The 16317-nt window shown below is 49.4% G+C and overlaps 2 protein-coding genes across 2 annotated transcripts; one reads left to right on the top strand and one right to left on the bottom strand.

The window, feature by feature from the left end:
• Positions 1-925: 925 nt before the first annotated feature.
• On the bottom strand, positions 926-5105 carry CTHT_0004020 (helicase-like protein; the record flags this gene model as incomplete). The annotated part of the gene is made up of 5 exons (XM_006690882.1): positions 926-1745; positions 2102-4225; positions 4286-4566; positions 4712-5017; positions 5094-5105. The coding sequence occupies 5 exons, from the start codon at positions 5103-5105 to the stop codon at positions 926-928; spliced, it is 3543 nt and encodes a 1180-aa protein (XP_006690945.1).
• Positions 5106-9304: 4199 nt separating this feature from the next.
• On the top strand, positions 9305-11535 carry CTHT_0004010 (uncharacterized protein; the record flags this gene model as incomplete). The annotated part of the gene is made up of 2 exons (XM_006690881.1): positions 9305-9927; positions 9987-11535. The coding sequence occupies 2 exons, from the start codon at positions 9305-9307 to the stop codon at positions 11533-11535; spliced, it is 2172 nt and encodes a 723-aa protein (XP_006690944.1).
• Positions 11536-16317: the final 4782 nt, after the last annotated feature.

Genomic DNA, 16317 nt, shown 5'->3' with positions numbered 1-16317 from the left:
GGGAACGCGTATAAGTTAAAAACAGTAGGTTTAAAGCCAGCCCCAGCGTGCTACGATCAATAAGGATATCGCACGGGAAAAGCGGAGCCGGGCACAAAGGACCAACAAAAAAGGTCTCGTGCGGCCCCAAATGGCCGTCTGGCCAAGAGATACTGACGAGGTACCAAAGGACCCTTAAGAAATAAAGAAAGGCTTGAATATACAAGGTAGATTAATTCCTCGTAGGAAGAGGAGAAAGAGTTCCTCGGTCAGCAATACAGTTGCCCAGAACAACTGGCGACCGCAGTGCTTCTGGATCTGCGCAAGAATTCTGGTCTCTCAAATCCATAAGTCTTGAACCAAACCCGAACCCACCTAAGGAAGGCTAGCTGGATCGCCACACTGCGTTTAGTACTTTTACGGGCGCTAGATTCTCGCTTTGCTAGTTACTAACTCACGTTTGGCTTGGCTAGGCTAAGGACCCTTAGTCAGGTTTGGCCAGTGAGTGTAAATAGGGTAATCCTTTCCTTCCAGGTGGTTTAGGACCTAAATGACCAGCAGAAGCAGAGTAGCCATCAGGGCAGTTTTCACAACATGCAACGGTTTAGTTTGTTCGTGTCTTGGCGAAGTTTACGGCGCTCAGGGACACTTCTTGAGTATGTAAACATTCCCCTGCTGGGGTTCACCACCAAGGACGATTTAGGCATGCAGAGTCTTCCTCGAGAGACACGAGCGATATCCTGACACTGCTTAACATCAACTAAGCGGAGAGTGGGGGGGGGGGTAAAGAACTACTTGATTAATGACAACTCCCATGGAAACTTTGTCAGGCTGAAACTTCATTTGCACTGAATATCTCTTGCACTGATGGCCGTTTATGAAGAACAACGAAGTCGCACTTCAGCATGGAAAATGTGGTAACATGTACAAATAGGAACACATCAGATCAAAGGTCAATCAGCCACTCCTCTTCATCAGGCTGCTTCCATTGTGTGGTGCTCGACAGATTGGTATTGGTATTGCCATCACCGGTAATCCCCCTCGAAGACGGAATCAGGGGCTCCAGAGAGAGTTGTGACATGCCGCGAAGTCCAGCAGGGACCGATCCATTCGAAGATGAGCCACTTAATGGGATAAGAGGCTCATCGAGAAGCGACGAAGTGGCAGTGGTGGGCGTAGCAGATTGTTGTTGGTTAGTGTTGCCCTGACCATTGCTGCGTTTGGATGTCTTCGACCTCTTGCTCGACGCAGACCCCTTCTTATTTGTGCCTTGAGGAGCCGAAGATGCAAGAGGAGGGAAGTCACCGGCGTGAATCGGAGAAGAAGTTGAGCTTGCGACACTGCTCCATGCCATATCATCTCGCGTGGTGGTCCTCTGGTTACTGCCCCTCTGAACACTCCCGGCAAACCTGTGGCCGTGGTTCACTCTCTGCCCATCCTGCACAGTTGTGCGCTGGGAGACATTGAAAAAGAGAGATCCATCAACTGGTTGTCTGGCAATCGTTGGGGCTACAGTCTCGTTTTTGTTGTCGCTTTCCATATTGGTCTGAAAGCTCACCCTCCTAGAGGCTGTTGAAGCTGCTCGGGTAGCAATCAAACTGGTGGTGTCACGATACGAGTTGAGCTGATTGTTTGCTTCGTTACCCCGGGAAGAAGGCCAGTTAACTGTGGGAAGCACGGCTGTGTTGGTGGGCGCAGGCTTGATGCCAGGAGGAGGGTTAACTCCGGTAGCTGGCAGACAGGATCTCCGAGCAGCCTGGCGTTCTCTGAGAGACGTCATCAACATTTCACTGGGCTCAGCGCCCATAAGAAGCAGTTTCTCCTCTAAGGATATTTCGTGCCTTACCGACTGGTCTTGGGCCGCAAGTGCTTTAAAATTTTCACAGTCGCAATGGCAAGGCAGGCTGCACATTTTCTGGCATGCATGGCCACAACCTAGTAACTTCGGGCATGGCTTGTCGCATGGGAGGTTGTTGTGAGAAACCCTAGAATGATATCGCCAAGAGCTTAGTGAAAAGCGACAACAAAACTCACGATCACACAAAATGGGATAACCTACGGGTGACAATTGAGGGAGCAAGGGTGGCCGCAAGGACGGATCTCACCGCATGGAAGGTCACACCCTCCAGCATTACCCACCCAATCATCAATATCCTTTATCCAGATCTCGCGCCGATGTTTCTCACACACGAGGGGAATTCCACGCCCGGTATCAGCACACCCTTGGTCAAGAAAACCCTCGTAAATCTTGCCCCAAAGCTCTCTGGACCCGGTGCTTGCATGAAGAGCATTTTCAATGTTGCCAAAGATGTAAAACCCACGACGGGCACGACTTATGGAGACGACAGCGCGGTGGGCATCCTCCACGAAACCCATGCAGTAACGATTGTCCCTAGGGCTTCGAACAATCGAAAGAAGAATGATATCGTTTTCCTCACCCTGATAAGCATCGACAGTGCAGACATTGAACTTCGGGATGCCAGCCAGACCTGGGTGATTGCGCAGCTGTTTCACCAGCGTTTTCCGCTGGCCCTTGTAGAAACTGAGAATGGTAATCTTCTCAGGACTGGTTCCGTTGTAGACGAGATATGCGAAGAACTTAGCAATCATCTCGGCTTCCCAGTTGTTGAACTTGCTGAAATCCGGATTGGTATCTTCGGGCCAGTTATGAGTAAACCACCAACAATTGCGGCCACCCATGCCAGGAACATCAGGTCGATTCTTGGGCGACAGGACGGAGGGGTGATCGCGGAGAGTCTCATAGAAGGGGTTGACGATACATCGGAGTTCCGGCTTCATTCTGCGCTGCTGGTTGAGCATTTCAAAGTGCATATTGAGATCAACCATGCGCTGGAAGAGAGAAACATTGATATTATAAGGCCACTCTGAGAGGTATATAATGTCGCACTTGGGCGCGAGCTGCTTATGGTCACCCACCAGGATCAATTGCTGGATCGATGGGTAGAGAGCTGATACGATGTTTGCTTCTCGAGTCTCAGCAGCCTCCTCAATCAGCATAATGGTTGGCTTGGTGGCTGCCAGAAAACCTCGGTACTTCGTTAGACCTGTTGTAGTGCAACCGATGATATCGAACTTTCCATTGCGGACTAGCTCCACGTTGCCGAGGAATTTCCACTGCTTGCGCTCCTTGCACAGGGCATCTCTCTCTGCCAAAAGTCTGGAAAACTCGGGTGTTTTGGACTCGAGAAGCTTGGCTTGGAAGTAGCGGTAGACCGCGCCTCGAAGTTTCGGCTTGATCTCATAGAGATTTTGGTTGTCTCTGAGGGCTTTCTCAACGGCACGTCTTGTGGAACCCAGGTTGTCTGGCGCCCTGGCCGACCAGACATGCTGGATGGGAATCCACGTACCACGGAGCTGCCACTCTTCATCATCCGCATCTCCGATATTCTCCAAGTCTTCCTCTTCGCATTCAAATCCGAGAAGCTCTTTGCGAGCCCTCTCATCCGTTTCATCGAACTCCTTTTGAGTTATATGACTATCCCTAATGGCCTCGGCTGGGATGAGACTATCTCCGAGCCAAAGGGCGAAGGGGCCACGCTCATCTAGGGTTGCCTCTGTCTCGTAAGAATCATCCTGCAGAGAGTCTTTCTGTTCTTGGCTGATGATGCCGGCTTCCACCAGGTCATCAGGGTTAAGGAGCCCCTCCCCAAAGAGTTTATGCACGAGAGCTCGAATCCTGGCTTCGTTCGCGTGGAGCTCTCTATCGATAGATCTGACTTTCTGCTCTGCTTGGATATCGGTCTTTTGGCGAAGCTCCCAAATAGTGCGTTCCTTGACGAGCTCGTTTTGTGTTCTTGAGCCAACACGAAGGACTTTTGTCCCTGCAGCTATACAATGAATGAGAATTTGATCCAGTGCATGATTGGTTTGAGCGGCTACTATGATGGGCGAGGCCCGAGTACGACGACGATTTGCAACCAAAACCTTGATGGCTTCGACTGAGGTGAACGTCTTGCCAGTACCAGGTGGGCCTTGGACAATCGCAAGCTCCTTTGAAATAATGTGGAAGAGACCCCTCAACTGGGACTCGTCCAGCGAAGTTATGTCCCCTAGATTGGGCTGGCCCCGAGAGATGTCGTAAGTCCTCAAGTCGTCAATGATAGTAGACTCTTCTTCGGGTGGTCGGTGCACAAGTGAGGACAAATCCATGAAGGTGTTTCCTGCCATGAACTCCGGGAAACCGTCATTCTTGCAGGCGCCGATGAGGTACTTGTCGAGGGGGGAGCTAAGCAGTGTTATGTCAGTTTCTGCGCTCTCCGCAACCGAAACCGCCGTCGCCACTTACTCACAACGAGCAGCGTGTTGCAGACCGACCAATGAATGACGGGCAGCTTCATAATAGCCATTCCTGGACTCGATCATGACCATTTCAAGGTCAGGATCGAGGACTGCATCTTGAGGGTTGACCCAAAGCAAGTCCACGAGAGGGGGGTCCTGATCTAGGGCATCCTTGTACCGACGTTGAGCAACCGTTGCAATTTTGCAGATGGTCTGAAAATTGTCGGTGCTCGGTGAAAGTGCAACAACAGTGCCTGGGAGCAGACGTTTGGACTGTAGCCATGGGATCTGGTAGTGAGACTTTTCAGTCGAAAATGAGACCCGACAAACCGCACCAAGGTTACACATCAAATATTTCCGAACATGAACCTAGGGAGCAGAAGAAGAGGTTGTTAGGCCAAAGGGAATCCATGAGACCGATGGGGCAACCTACCCTGGTATAAATACAGGTATCATTGTCTTCCATCACGCCGCGACGGCTCCGGCGACATTGAGCTGCGTACGTGGCCACGGAGTAGCGTAGGCCCTCAACGGCCTCATGCCGCAGAATCTCATACTGAGCCTTCAGATAATCCTCTTTCGAGGGCCACGGTGTGTCGACATGGTTTTCGGGCAAGCTCTCCCGGCCAGATTCTCGTGCCAGGATTTCTTCGGCTGAGGGGAATTCTGGCTTGGTGTGCCAGCTCTCTGGGCCGGAAGGGGTAAAATAGATGTGATCCCTTACAATTTCAAAATCAGACTTTTGTGGGAGTCGCATGTGAGTTAGCGGCATACATGACAGACAGCAAAGTGCTACGCAGCGGATAAACACTAACCTGTCCAGCCATTTCGCCGCCTTCGATCCCCAGATACAGTAATGAGCGCCGTAGCTGACGTTACGGCGGCTCACCAAAAGCCCGAGGGATCTTACTGCAAAAAGTTGAAGAGCTGGGCTGAGATTTTCTTAGCACGCGGTTGGTAAGTACAGGGGATGCTCAGGAAAAAGCGAAGGTAGAAAGTAAAACAGACGGGGTTAAAGTTGCGTCGGTTTCAGGAAGATTGTTACTAGTGGGTTCGCGTTGGGCTTGTAAATGTAGTTGGCATGAATGCGGGGCAACAGCGCAATCAATGCTAGCAAGGAAGTAACAGAAGGGTCCGACCACTGAATGTTTGGCTCAAGCAAATGTTGGAAGTTCGGGTGGCCTAAAAATTGCGGAAATCCGCTGCAAAACTTAATATGCTGGCAGAGTGGGGGGCAAGGGATCCTGGAGCACTAGAAATAGACTTTTTGTTTGCTCCAGCAAGCTTGAGACGAGCAACCACCTCCATACATCACAACCCCTCCGTCATAAGCCGTTGTAAGGTAGCCCGCTGCATGCATTCGGCACTGGTTATAACCGCACCGACACATTTGCTAAACTTGGTATGGCTTGAATATTTCTGGTGCCAGTTTAGTAGCTCATGTATTCGATAACAGGTGCTGACAGCATATGAAGATACAAGAAGTCAAGTGGCGTTTCAATGGTGTGAGGCCTACGACAGGTAGGTAGCAGACCAAATGTTCACAGATCCATAAGCGTTCAGGAACAAGCTACCGGTTTACGTCGCGGCCCTGTGGAGTACGCTTACCTCCTTTTCAAAAGCTCTTCAGGATGAGACAGGCCTCAGCTGTGTGAGTTAGAGTCGTGCGGAGTCTGTCCCGCAAGTGTCTGCAACCTAAGATATGACGAGATTTGAGGGTGAAGCCGCAGGTTCTAAGCTATTATTGAAAGGGAGGGGGATTCAAATGAACTCCTCATAAATATTTGAACCCACAAGGCAAGGTTTGCGCATCTGCTTGCTGCTGGCGCATCCGTCTTTTATACGGGACAAGATCCCAGAGGCCGTGTGGTACCGATAGCCCGTACATGATCCACGAAGTACAGCTCATTGGCAGCGGCGATAACTGTTCGGGTGACCCGACCACCATCTTGAATATGTACTATAGTCTGAGACAAGTCAGCCTGCCAGGAGGCTCCAAGACGCATAGTGCTTGGCAGCACTCACCTCTCTGGGAACTGATACCCAGTTGGGCAGCGACATTCACATATCCCTCAGATAGAGGTGCTCCTTTTCGCTCGATCTTCCTAATTGAGTCTGAGTCCCCGTCCCAGACGCTTCGACAGTACGGACAAGTCACCTGGGCATTCCCCCCTTGTCGCCGTTTGGTTGCCGCCCTGTTTCCTAATGTTAAAGCGTCTGCGATGGCGTACTAACGTGCTTTTCCGGCAAGGAAGGAAACAATAGCGGGTACATACCATGTCTCGAAGCACCCTTTGTGAATGTTTTGGCCACAGGCTGCTCGACACCAAACAACGGGCTCCGTGTTCGGCCCTTCTTCCATCTTAGAGAAGCAGATCGGACAGTCACCTTCAACCGGTTTCCTCTTCCCTCTCCCATTGCAGACATCTTCTCCAACAGGAGAGGGTGCGTTCTCGAATATCTCTTTCAGCTCCTCGCTCAGGAGCGCCAGTTGGTACACAAGGTCGAAACGGGCGCGCAACACACGCGCCAACACATAAACCACATGTTTGCACTGATTTCCTGCTAAGGCATGCGGGCAGTTGCAGCTCGGTTGACGCGCAACCACGACGGTGTATATATTTCCCGTCGAGCCTGTCAGTTCAATCACCTCTTCCGGGCATTCAGGAGTGCCTCGACGAGTGCGAGTTAAAACGTAGAAACGCTGGGTGGTAGCGCGTTGGTAGATATCTTCGAAGGACTTAGGAGGCTGTGGCCGGAATCTGGACCAGAAGGTTTTAGCGGATCATGAGCGCTATAGGCAACCCAGAAGTGGTGAACCCCACCTGCGCAGCCGCTTCTCTGTTTGATTGGATTGACCTCTGTTTCTCGTCTTCGGCTTTTTGGAGGACTGAAGATGATCTTCATCGCTGGCAGGGCGGCAACAGGTGAGACTTCTAGGTAGGATGGCGCCTGCTGTGCCGCCGCTGGAATCGTCGCGCTTCCGCTTGTTGGAAGACATCCTTGGGGAAAAGGTTGCGAAATCAACGGCAGATAGCGGGCCCATTTTGCTTCTTGTTACCAACTACCCAGGGGCGTAAGAGTAACCGAATGACCAAATGACCTAAAAAAAAAAAAAGTCGAGTACGAGCAAAAGGCAAAAGTCTTCGAATATCCCCTACGGTTCAAAAGCGGGAGCGAGGATTTGCTCTTATGTGCTGCCACAGCTCCAACTGTGACGTCGAGATGGAGAACGTGGAGAGGGTCTACTCCATCGCATTGCAACCAGCGCAACCCAGGGAGAATCGGGCGGTCCAGACCTCTTGGCAGAAATGTTGAGGCCACAGTGAGAATTTGAAAGTTCCTATGAATGGGATACTGTACTGGCTCTGCGGTACTGGGGATGTATTTCGTGCTCGGGATTTCCTGTCACCAGGCTGGAGCAAAAAGGCGGGCTCCAACTCTACCATAGTTCCAAGTTGGCTTGATGAATAGCCGGACGCCTGAACCTTTGGTATGGAAAGAATCTGAAGTTCGTTGCTAGGTAAACGCTGTTGCTTCTGCTAATGGTACGAAATCTGTATGAGCAACTGAGGTGTTGGCGCGTCGTCGTTCTGTCACGTGGTACGTCTTTTGGGTACCTTACCCTGACGAGGGGTGGTAAACGATCAATCTCCAGCGCCTCTGGGGATCGCCACACCCAAGGAACAAGAGCCAAAGAACAACTTCGAAGCATCTGCAGTTTGCTGGTAATTTTGCTTGATTCACACAGTTCCTGGTTTTTGAAATTATGTTCAATCCTTAGGTACTTCGAGAATCATCATATCTCTCTTGAGATGCCTTTACCATTCAACAAAGAGTTGTTGGCTTGCCGCACTCATTCCGTCTCAATTCTACTATAAATTTTCTAAGGCCACGTCCGGATACCAGTCTCCTTCTCCAAACTTTTGATCAGGAGAAATTTCACCGGATTCGGTTCAACTGAACTTGTAGCGCTCATGAATTCATGAACTACCCTTATTGGCAATATTCCTTCCCATGGGCAGCAGAGTGTTAAGAGTCTACTGCTGACAGCTGTGGCACCCAACATCGTTCAATGAGTGAGCGGACAATTGACGCAAAAGTCAGATGCTGATGTGAGATGAACGTTGTCACATCTGACCAACAAACGACGTGTCAGGTCCATTTGCCTGCGGAGTACTGGGATCTTTGATCTCCGTTGCATTACCTGTTCCAATTCCAAACCATTTGATCTGTTGAACAAAGCCATTCGCAGTGAGGACTCGATCTTGACCTCGCTCATGAGGCCATGCCAAGCATCAGGTTTGATGAAGAGATAGAGGCTTGACATCCACCATCCAGGCTGGAAAGCTCAGCCTCCAGCCGCGATACCAGGCATCATCTGGCTGGAAGGCCCTGACAAGCCAAATGCTGTGATTGATGTCGGTGTGAGAGCACACACGCAGGGGACCTGCAGTCATCCGGGAACAGGATTTCAGTGGAGAAGACGAGGGATTGCTTAAAGCTTTGGAATACTCACCCATGGAAAGCGCCAGTTATGACGAATCTGAAAATTGAGGACAACTCCCAAAACCATGCCCATACAGGCAGTAGTGTGAAGTAGTTTTTGTGGCTTCTGCAGCAGCTCAAATTGTGATAGCAGGGAGCCAATAAGGCTTTTGGGTCACTGGCCGATTGTGGAGCTTCCATGCGATCCTTGGCCGTCAGCTTTCTGGGCTGCCTAGGCTGCCTGCGCTGCCTAGCTCTACCTGCATCTCTCAGCCTCGCCGAACACTTGCTTGACATGAGCCTCCGAGGCTGTTTGGTGCGCAGATAAAAGGACAACTTCTCGCCGTCCAAACCTCCACGATTCTACATCAACTCTCGAGGCAACAACCTACCGTCAACGTCTAATATTTCGTCTTTGCTCAGTTGCCGCGTGCCGTCAAATTGTGTCGCACTTAAGTAGCAATCTTTATTCTTTTCTCGTCTAAATCTGCGCGTGTTATCCTCAATCGGCCTGCTTCGGCCGTTGCTAAACCCCGAAATGCCCCTCTGCTGGCCCTCGGGCCTCTCGGCTCGCTTGTTCAAGAACCGGGAGAATGACCCCACCAATCCGGAGAAACTTCCCGACAGCGGGTCCAGCACTACCTCCGCATCCGGGTCCACTCTCGGCCCCGAGGCCGATACAAAGCCGCAAAAGTCCAAGAAAACGAAATGGAAGGGTCGCCGAACAAAGAAGAAGAAAAGCGACGACAACAAGACGACGGAAGACAACTCGGATCTAAAGAAGGATGGAGAAGATGCCAAAGTTGAGTTGGAGGGGAACAAGGAGGGGGAAAAGCGCAAGGTGGCAGTAGGCTCCGTCTGCGAGGCCAAGAACATCTACAAGGGCCCAGCCGATGAAGAAGGCAACTGGACCTGGTCAGACAAGTGCCCCGACGATGTGGAAGAAGCTGCTGAGAACGAGGAGACGGCTAAGTTCGCCATCATCGTCCGCAAGCAAAAGAGTAATGACAGCCGGAAGAGTCTCGAGGCTCACAGCATCATCATTCAGAGCCCCTGGCTCCGAAAGGCCCTTTCCGATATCTTAAATGGCTATCACGGAGTCGTCTGCGAACTGTCTCGACTCGAATTCGAGGCACCCTTCAAGCCATTCGTGCACCGATGGTTCGTGTTGTGTATGAAGATATGCCGAAGCAAGGACATGTTACTTACAGATTGCTCAGGACCGAGTTTACCAAATACCTTGAGAAACCCGACCTAGACGAGAAGACAAAGGAGCACATGCAGCTTCTGTACAACATCCTGGATTACGAGATCGGGGACAAGGTCAGGGCCTTCCAGGACTATCTGCGCAATGGTGTTGTCAGTTTCAAAGATCTCTGGATGATCTTCCAACCAGGACAGATTGTCGTGTCCAAGCACATCGGCAAATTAAGTGGTTTTGAGATGCTCGAAACCGAGTACATGTCGGATCAATGCGGCAAGTTCTTGCAGGTTCGGTGTGACTCTGTTGAGTACGATGGCAAGGAGTTTGGCCGCTACATGGAGTCAATCAATATTCCCGAGTTTTTGGGAACCAAGAAGATCACTGGTCTCAAGGTTTACCCTCTTCACTTCCATGAAAAGCAGGAGGGGTTGAAAGCCGAACTGATCAAACGCGGCGAGATCTTTGAGAAGCTCGCTGGCCACCATTACAAGCAGTACACTGGAAAGGCCATCACATGGGATCGGGAGGGCAACGAGGTCGAAGTCCAGATTAACGGCCGCATTGTTGTCGATATTGACAGCTTCAATCGGTTCAGCCCGTTTAGGGCGCGCTATGTTAACGAATGGACTCCTGCCGACCTAGAGAACTTTACCAAGTACAAAGCAGAGAAGGGTTTGCCCGACGATAAGTTTGTGTTACCTCCCTACTACCAGATGATTGCTCGTCCACGAACGAGCGGATACTCGCTCAAGTACAAGAAGTGGGTGGACTTCTTCGTCGATCAGATCAGCGAGATCGAGTGGAATGAACACGCTTTCGACAGGCTGGTCCTTCCTCCCGACCAGAAAGAGCTCATTCTTTCTTTTTCCGAGTCTCAGCTCGCTGGTAGTAAATTTGACGACGTCATCTCAGGCAAGGGCAAGGGCATTATCTGCTTGTTGTCAGGCCCCCCTGGCGTGGGCAAGACCCTGACCGCAGAGGCTGTCGCCGAGAACCTCAGGGTTCCGCTACATATGCTTACTTCGGGAGAACTGGGTTCGGATCCATGGGTAGTCGAGCGTGAGCTGACCTCCATTCTTGAACTGGTCGCCCGCTGGAATGCCATTCTGTTGCTTGATGAGTGCGACGTATTCCTCGAGGCACGCAGCACGCACGAGTTGGAGCGCAACAAGATTGTATCAATTTTCCTACGCACGCTCGAATACTACGAAGGCATCATGTTCATGACGACCAATCGTGTCGAGGACATTGATGCCGCGTTCCAGTCACGTATCCACGTCAGCATCGAGTACCCCGACCTGAACTCCGTCTCGCGTCGTACCATCTGGTCAAACTTTCTCAAAGGCTCAAGCCTGAAGAGTTCGCTCACGGATAGGGACATTGCGGAGCTGGCCGAGCTGAAACTCAATGGTCGTCAGATCAAGAACGTACTGAAGACTGCGCAATTGCTGGCTGCCCGCAAGAAGAGCCCTACGCTTGACAGGGAGTTTATCGAAACAGTGTTGAAGATCGAGAAGAAGAGGCCAGGTGTTCCTCAGCCTGATAAGATGTTGCACTATATGTAATTTGTCGGGACTCTTGTGCTTTCAGTACATGCCGGCTTGAAGGCGTTGGGGAGCAAGGCGCCACGGTATCTCGCTGAACTTCAGCAATACAAACATGAGGGATAAAATTTATATAGCTGATTTCCGCATACTATCTGGGTGTTAACACTCAGTAACAATTTGGAGTTAGTAAGATTTCAGACTCATGCTCAACAGAATCGTCTTCAAGCCAGTAATAGGTGAATCTCGAAGGGATTGTCAAGGCCATCGATGCCCAGAAGTCGTGTCACGAAAGATTCCATGTGTTGTCGACGGGATCGTTTCATAGATGTATAGTTACGTGGAACTCGAACTGTTCTGAAGGTGATTTGCGCATGGTAGTGAGGTGCAACTTAGCTACAGCAGCTGCTCATTCACGTGAACCAGGAACATCATCGCTCATCTCCGCAAATGCACATATGTAGAAGTGTATATATGGGTCATTTGCATAAGTTTCTCATGCAGCTAGTTGCGATACAAGGCCTGAAACAAAGATATATGACGCCTGTTCCGCTTCGTATGTGCCTCATCTGCCCCAATGGTGCCACGTGCTCCCTGTTAAGTAGACAGAATTGATCATTACACTTCGAGGTAGGTGAGTGGTCTACTCAGGCTGACTTTCTTGAAATATGTTGTAATGGTTCCATCTTCGAGTTGCAATATGATCTTGACAGCTTTCACCCACGTGCTCCAGCCTGCCCCTTCCGGGGCCAGCAATTTAGAGTTAGGGCCAAAGCTGTCAACAAGACCAGGTACTATAGTTTCCTTCTACATGCCTATCATTATAGGAGGTATAAGAACTGGCTAATACCGTTCTTGATAAGCAGAATCTAACTTGAGATCACCGTTCAACACGTCTACCTTAAGATCTGGGGGTCTCACACTGCTGTGGAATGAGAAGAGTATGACTTTCTAGGTGAACTAGTGTAAAAATAAACGCTTACAACGTATACCGTGGTCAGATGCAAAGACGGATGAGGAAGGTGCAATGAGACAGCATAGACTGGAGTGTGGAAAATAAAGGAGTTGAACCGAGGGGGTTGGTGCCTAAATAGGCTTAAAAGGCGGCGGAGGTGTGGCCGGGGACTAGTCACTTCTGAGCGCGTGTTGGTGCACTTTGGGGCAGCCAGGGTAATGAGTTGACAGGCTGTCATCCTGCAGGTTTGCACCAGAGGAGGAGGTGTACCAACGCAAGTAGTACACAGCCTAGCCCAAGCAGTTAGCTAGGCTTTAAGGTACACCGATCGTCATAAGGGAATCAAGAACATACCCCGGGAGGACACGTAGATTAAGTGTAAAGCTTTGTACTTGGTTGTCATCTGTTATGTACCTTAACATACTTGCGGGAGCGATGATTTGTCAGCTCAAATGGAAACCAACATATTTCCTCTCTCTCTTGCTTCACTCTAAAAGTGCAGTTCTTTAGGTTAAAACTTATGTACCCAGCCCTATTACATAACATATGACAGGACCAATATATTGCCTAAGCGCTCATTAGTTAAGTAAGATGCATGAGCATCCAACGATGCATGGTGTTTTTCGTTTCTCGTATGTACTCGGGGTAAGATCTCTGACCTCTCATGAAATGGAACCGTCGTATTTTGAATAGTCACGCCCATGTATGTATTAGACAGCTATAAGACTTTGTGCGATTAGATGAAGTAGGCACCGTAAAAACTGCGTTATCATTACTTATCTATGGGCAACATAGCCACTATGCCACGGCAGTGTTCAGCCTAGGCTTGTTCTCAAGACAGCTCTACTATCTTGAACCGGGTCAAGGCTCTGTTGTCTATATTGCGCGAAACTAGCAAGTGACCGTTACCCAAAAGACTAAGGTCCATTTCCGGGGTTGACAGCTGACCTCCGGTATCTTGTTAAATTTTTTAACAGTTCAACCTGTACCTTGGACTGCGGTAGTGAAACGAAATGGTAGGTGTTACTGGTTAGACGAAACCAAAAACAGCCGTATTTAGCGCCATTACCCCACCTGAGCAAGGAAGTCTGCCGTGTCTAACGTGCTCTCCTGGTCATCTTGGTTTCAAAATCACACAATTGATCTTGATTAGATAACTATCACTGACAAGAGGCCTCTCGTTCATCGATGGGCTTCTCTCAACTTCGTTCAAAACAAAACTATGCTGCCTGAGCCCTCTCACTTATCTGAATCAAGCATTTATGAGACGATGAAAGGAAAGGATCCCTTGGATTAACTCTCCTCTACGAACCGTCGGAGCCTTGGATGGACCCTTGTTCGTACTTCTGCTTACTCCAAGGTTGTTATATGCCTAATTTATGTCATCTTGATGTCAATCATCACTTAAGTTCATGGTCTCTTCGGGGGTTACGAAAGTCATAGAGATATTTTTTTTAAAACTGGGCATGGCTGCCCAGTGAACCTGAAATCAAGCATGTCCGGGTTCACAGTTATGGCTATAACATAGATTGGGTTACCAATAAGGAAAATTCTGTTTACAATTCATGACCTGGGGTAAAGCTTACTTGCGGATATCTATGACAGTAGCTCTGACTTCTGCAAAGATGGGAATGCAAGTCCAACCTTGATTGCCTTGTTACCAAGCACCCCGTAACCTGTCCGCATATTGACACTAAATGCCGCTTTGTCAGACGCCAATTGTTTTCATTGCCCATAGCACCGGGGAGGGGACTGAATTGGTTGTTAAAAGAGCAAATTTCAGCTTGACTTTTATGGGACCCCCTCCCTCGGGAAAAATATTACCAAGCCAAGTGCAAATGCTTACTAATCGTTACCTTTTGTCATACAGGAAAATCTCCTAGCCAGCCAAATCCGCTGTACGCTTCCGATTTCCGAAGAAGTCACGCTATGTTCTTTGGAGCCCATTATAGGGGAGCCATAGCTGCTTGAATAGTTAAACTTATTCGATCTTTGACAGGACAAGCAGCGAGGGCTGTTATCAGAGAGTTAGCAACTGGAATCAGTGCGTTTGACATAAGTCATCAACTCTTAGAACACGTTTCATGGATCCTAACCTTGTGCTTCACGTATCAGCAAACCAATGAAGAATTTCGACATATCTGCAATAAGGCACGGCTTTGGTCCTTTTTGAAGGATTTCCAACTAGTCTAGAGCAGATCTTCTCACTAATTGTTGAAAGAAGCTCAACCATTATGGGTATGCATATCAATTCCCTCCCAGAGCATTCGAGTTGTCCGTACAGTATGCTCATTACATCATTCTCTATATCCAGGTTTATCAGGTGAATATATTCAGTACACGGAGAGAGATTATCGCCGGCGTTGCAAGTTTGAGTGTCCCACCAACTTCAAGTACATTGTTCTGCAGCGAGCACTTCTGAAAGCGATTCAAGAAATTGAGCCTGAACGTCCATCAGATGTTTTCTCATCCTTCTTCTCCTTTTTCTTCCAGTTTTGCTTACATGAATAATACAGACTGATTCCAACATCGTGACAACTTTTAAGCACAGCTGAAGCAAATCTCCGACTTGTTGTGAATTGTCTCGGGTCTAGATGTGGTTTTTTTGCCAATAAATGAGAAGCAACAAAATGGCTCGTGTAAATGGTTTACAAACGCATTACCGCACTGTCCACAAATCTCAAAAAAAGACAGGTTGTCTGCCGAGAAGGTGGGTACCTCGATGCGAAACTGTTCATCCGGCAGTTATATCCGTTGTAATGGCTGTAAAGTTTCAAAAAAGAAGTATACCCATCCCTTCGTCTTCAGCTTCTCCTGCCAAGATACGCCCATCCAAAGTAGCAACTAGAATGAAGAAGAAATCGGAAGAATACATTTCCTGTTTGGCTTTTGGGCGAGTGAATTGCATGTGACGACATCTTGTTAGGGATAGAAGTCTGGATCAGCTGTCCCGCAGCGGTGTAATGGGGAGCCAATGAAGAGCCCACTTGGATTGAAGGAAATGGCCGATAAACAGGGTAAGAACGGGTCCGGGGAGCGACCAGTCAGAAGGAAGAATTATCACCGTCGTCGCTGAGTGACGACGGTGACGAAGATGCTTGGCAAGGACTTCAGAACTATGGCAGGCACCCCAAGGACTTCGAATATTGATATGTAAATAGAACCGCCCATTCCCCCGAGTCATGACGAAGACTCCCCAGTAAGCAATAGAAACAGTTGTCAACCAACAGCTAGTGGCCGCGTTAAGTCACGTACACTACTTTGTGAGGACCCAAGTTCTTCAGATTCTACAGCTTGGCCATTACCTTCGAATCTATCTCAGGAGGTTATGGAATCGTCACATATCCCTATCTTTATACGAAATTGCTAGAAGTTTGAGCTCGGCAACCGGATCATAGCATATCGAGAGCAGGAGCGGAAGACACGTCGACGCCTTCTCGCTCACATTATCCAAGCTTGTGAATATGTTCCAAGTCCCAGATAGGGACTCCTGACGCGCGATAAGACATAGCCGCTAGCAGTTGGGAGGGATCAATCCATATGCGTTCCGCGACGACTCAAGTTTCTCGTTCCGAATGATTGCTGTCTGATGAATCTGAGCCGAGATTGTTAGCCGCAAGTGACCACGGTGTGGTCACCGTTGACATACCTCGGTCAGCCCGGGCTCCACTGAGGTCAGGTGCACACTTGACCTTATATAAGAGCCGTGCTCATCCACCTTCACGCGCGTATAGTTTGGAAGGTAGAGCGTTGTTATTCTGCGGCACCCATTGTGCTCGACAGATTCCCTCAGGGCCGCGTGTTCTGCAGGGCAACGCCCAAGTAAATACTCCCATCCACATTCATCA

This window comes from Thermochaetoides thermophila (genome assembly GCF_000221225.1).
Source record: "Thermochaetoides thermophila DSM 1495 unplaced genomic scaffold scf7180000011806, whole genome shotgun sequence".
Classification (NCBI taxonomy): Eukaryota; Fungi; Ascomycota; class Sordariomycetes; order Sordariales; family Chaetomiaceae; genus Thermochaetoides; species Thermochaetoides thermophila.
This window is presented reverse-complemented; position numbering and strand designations above follow the sequence as displayed.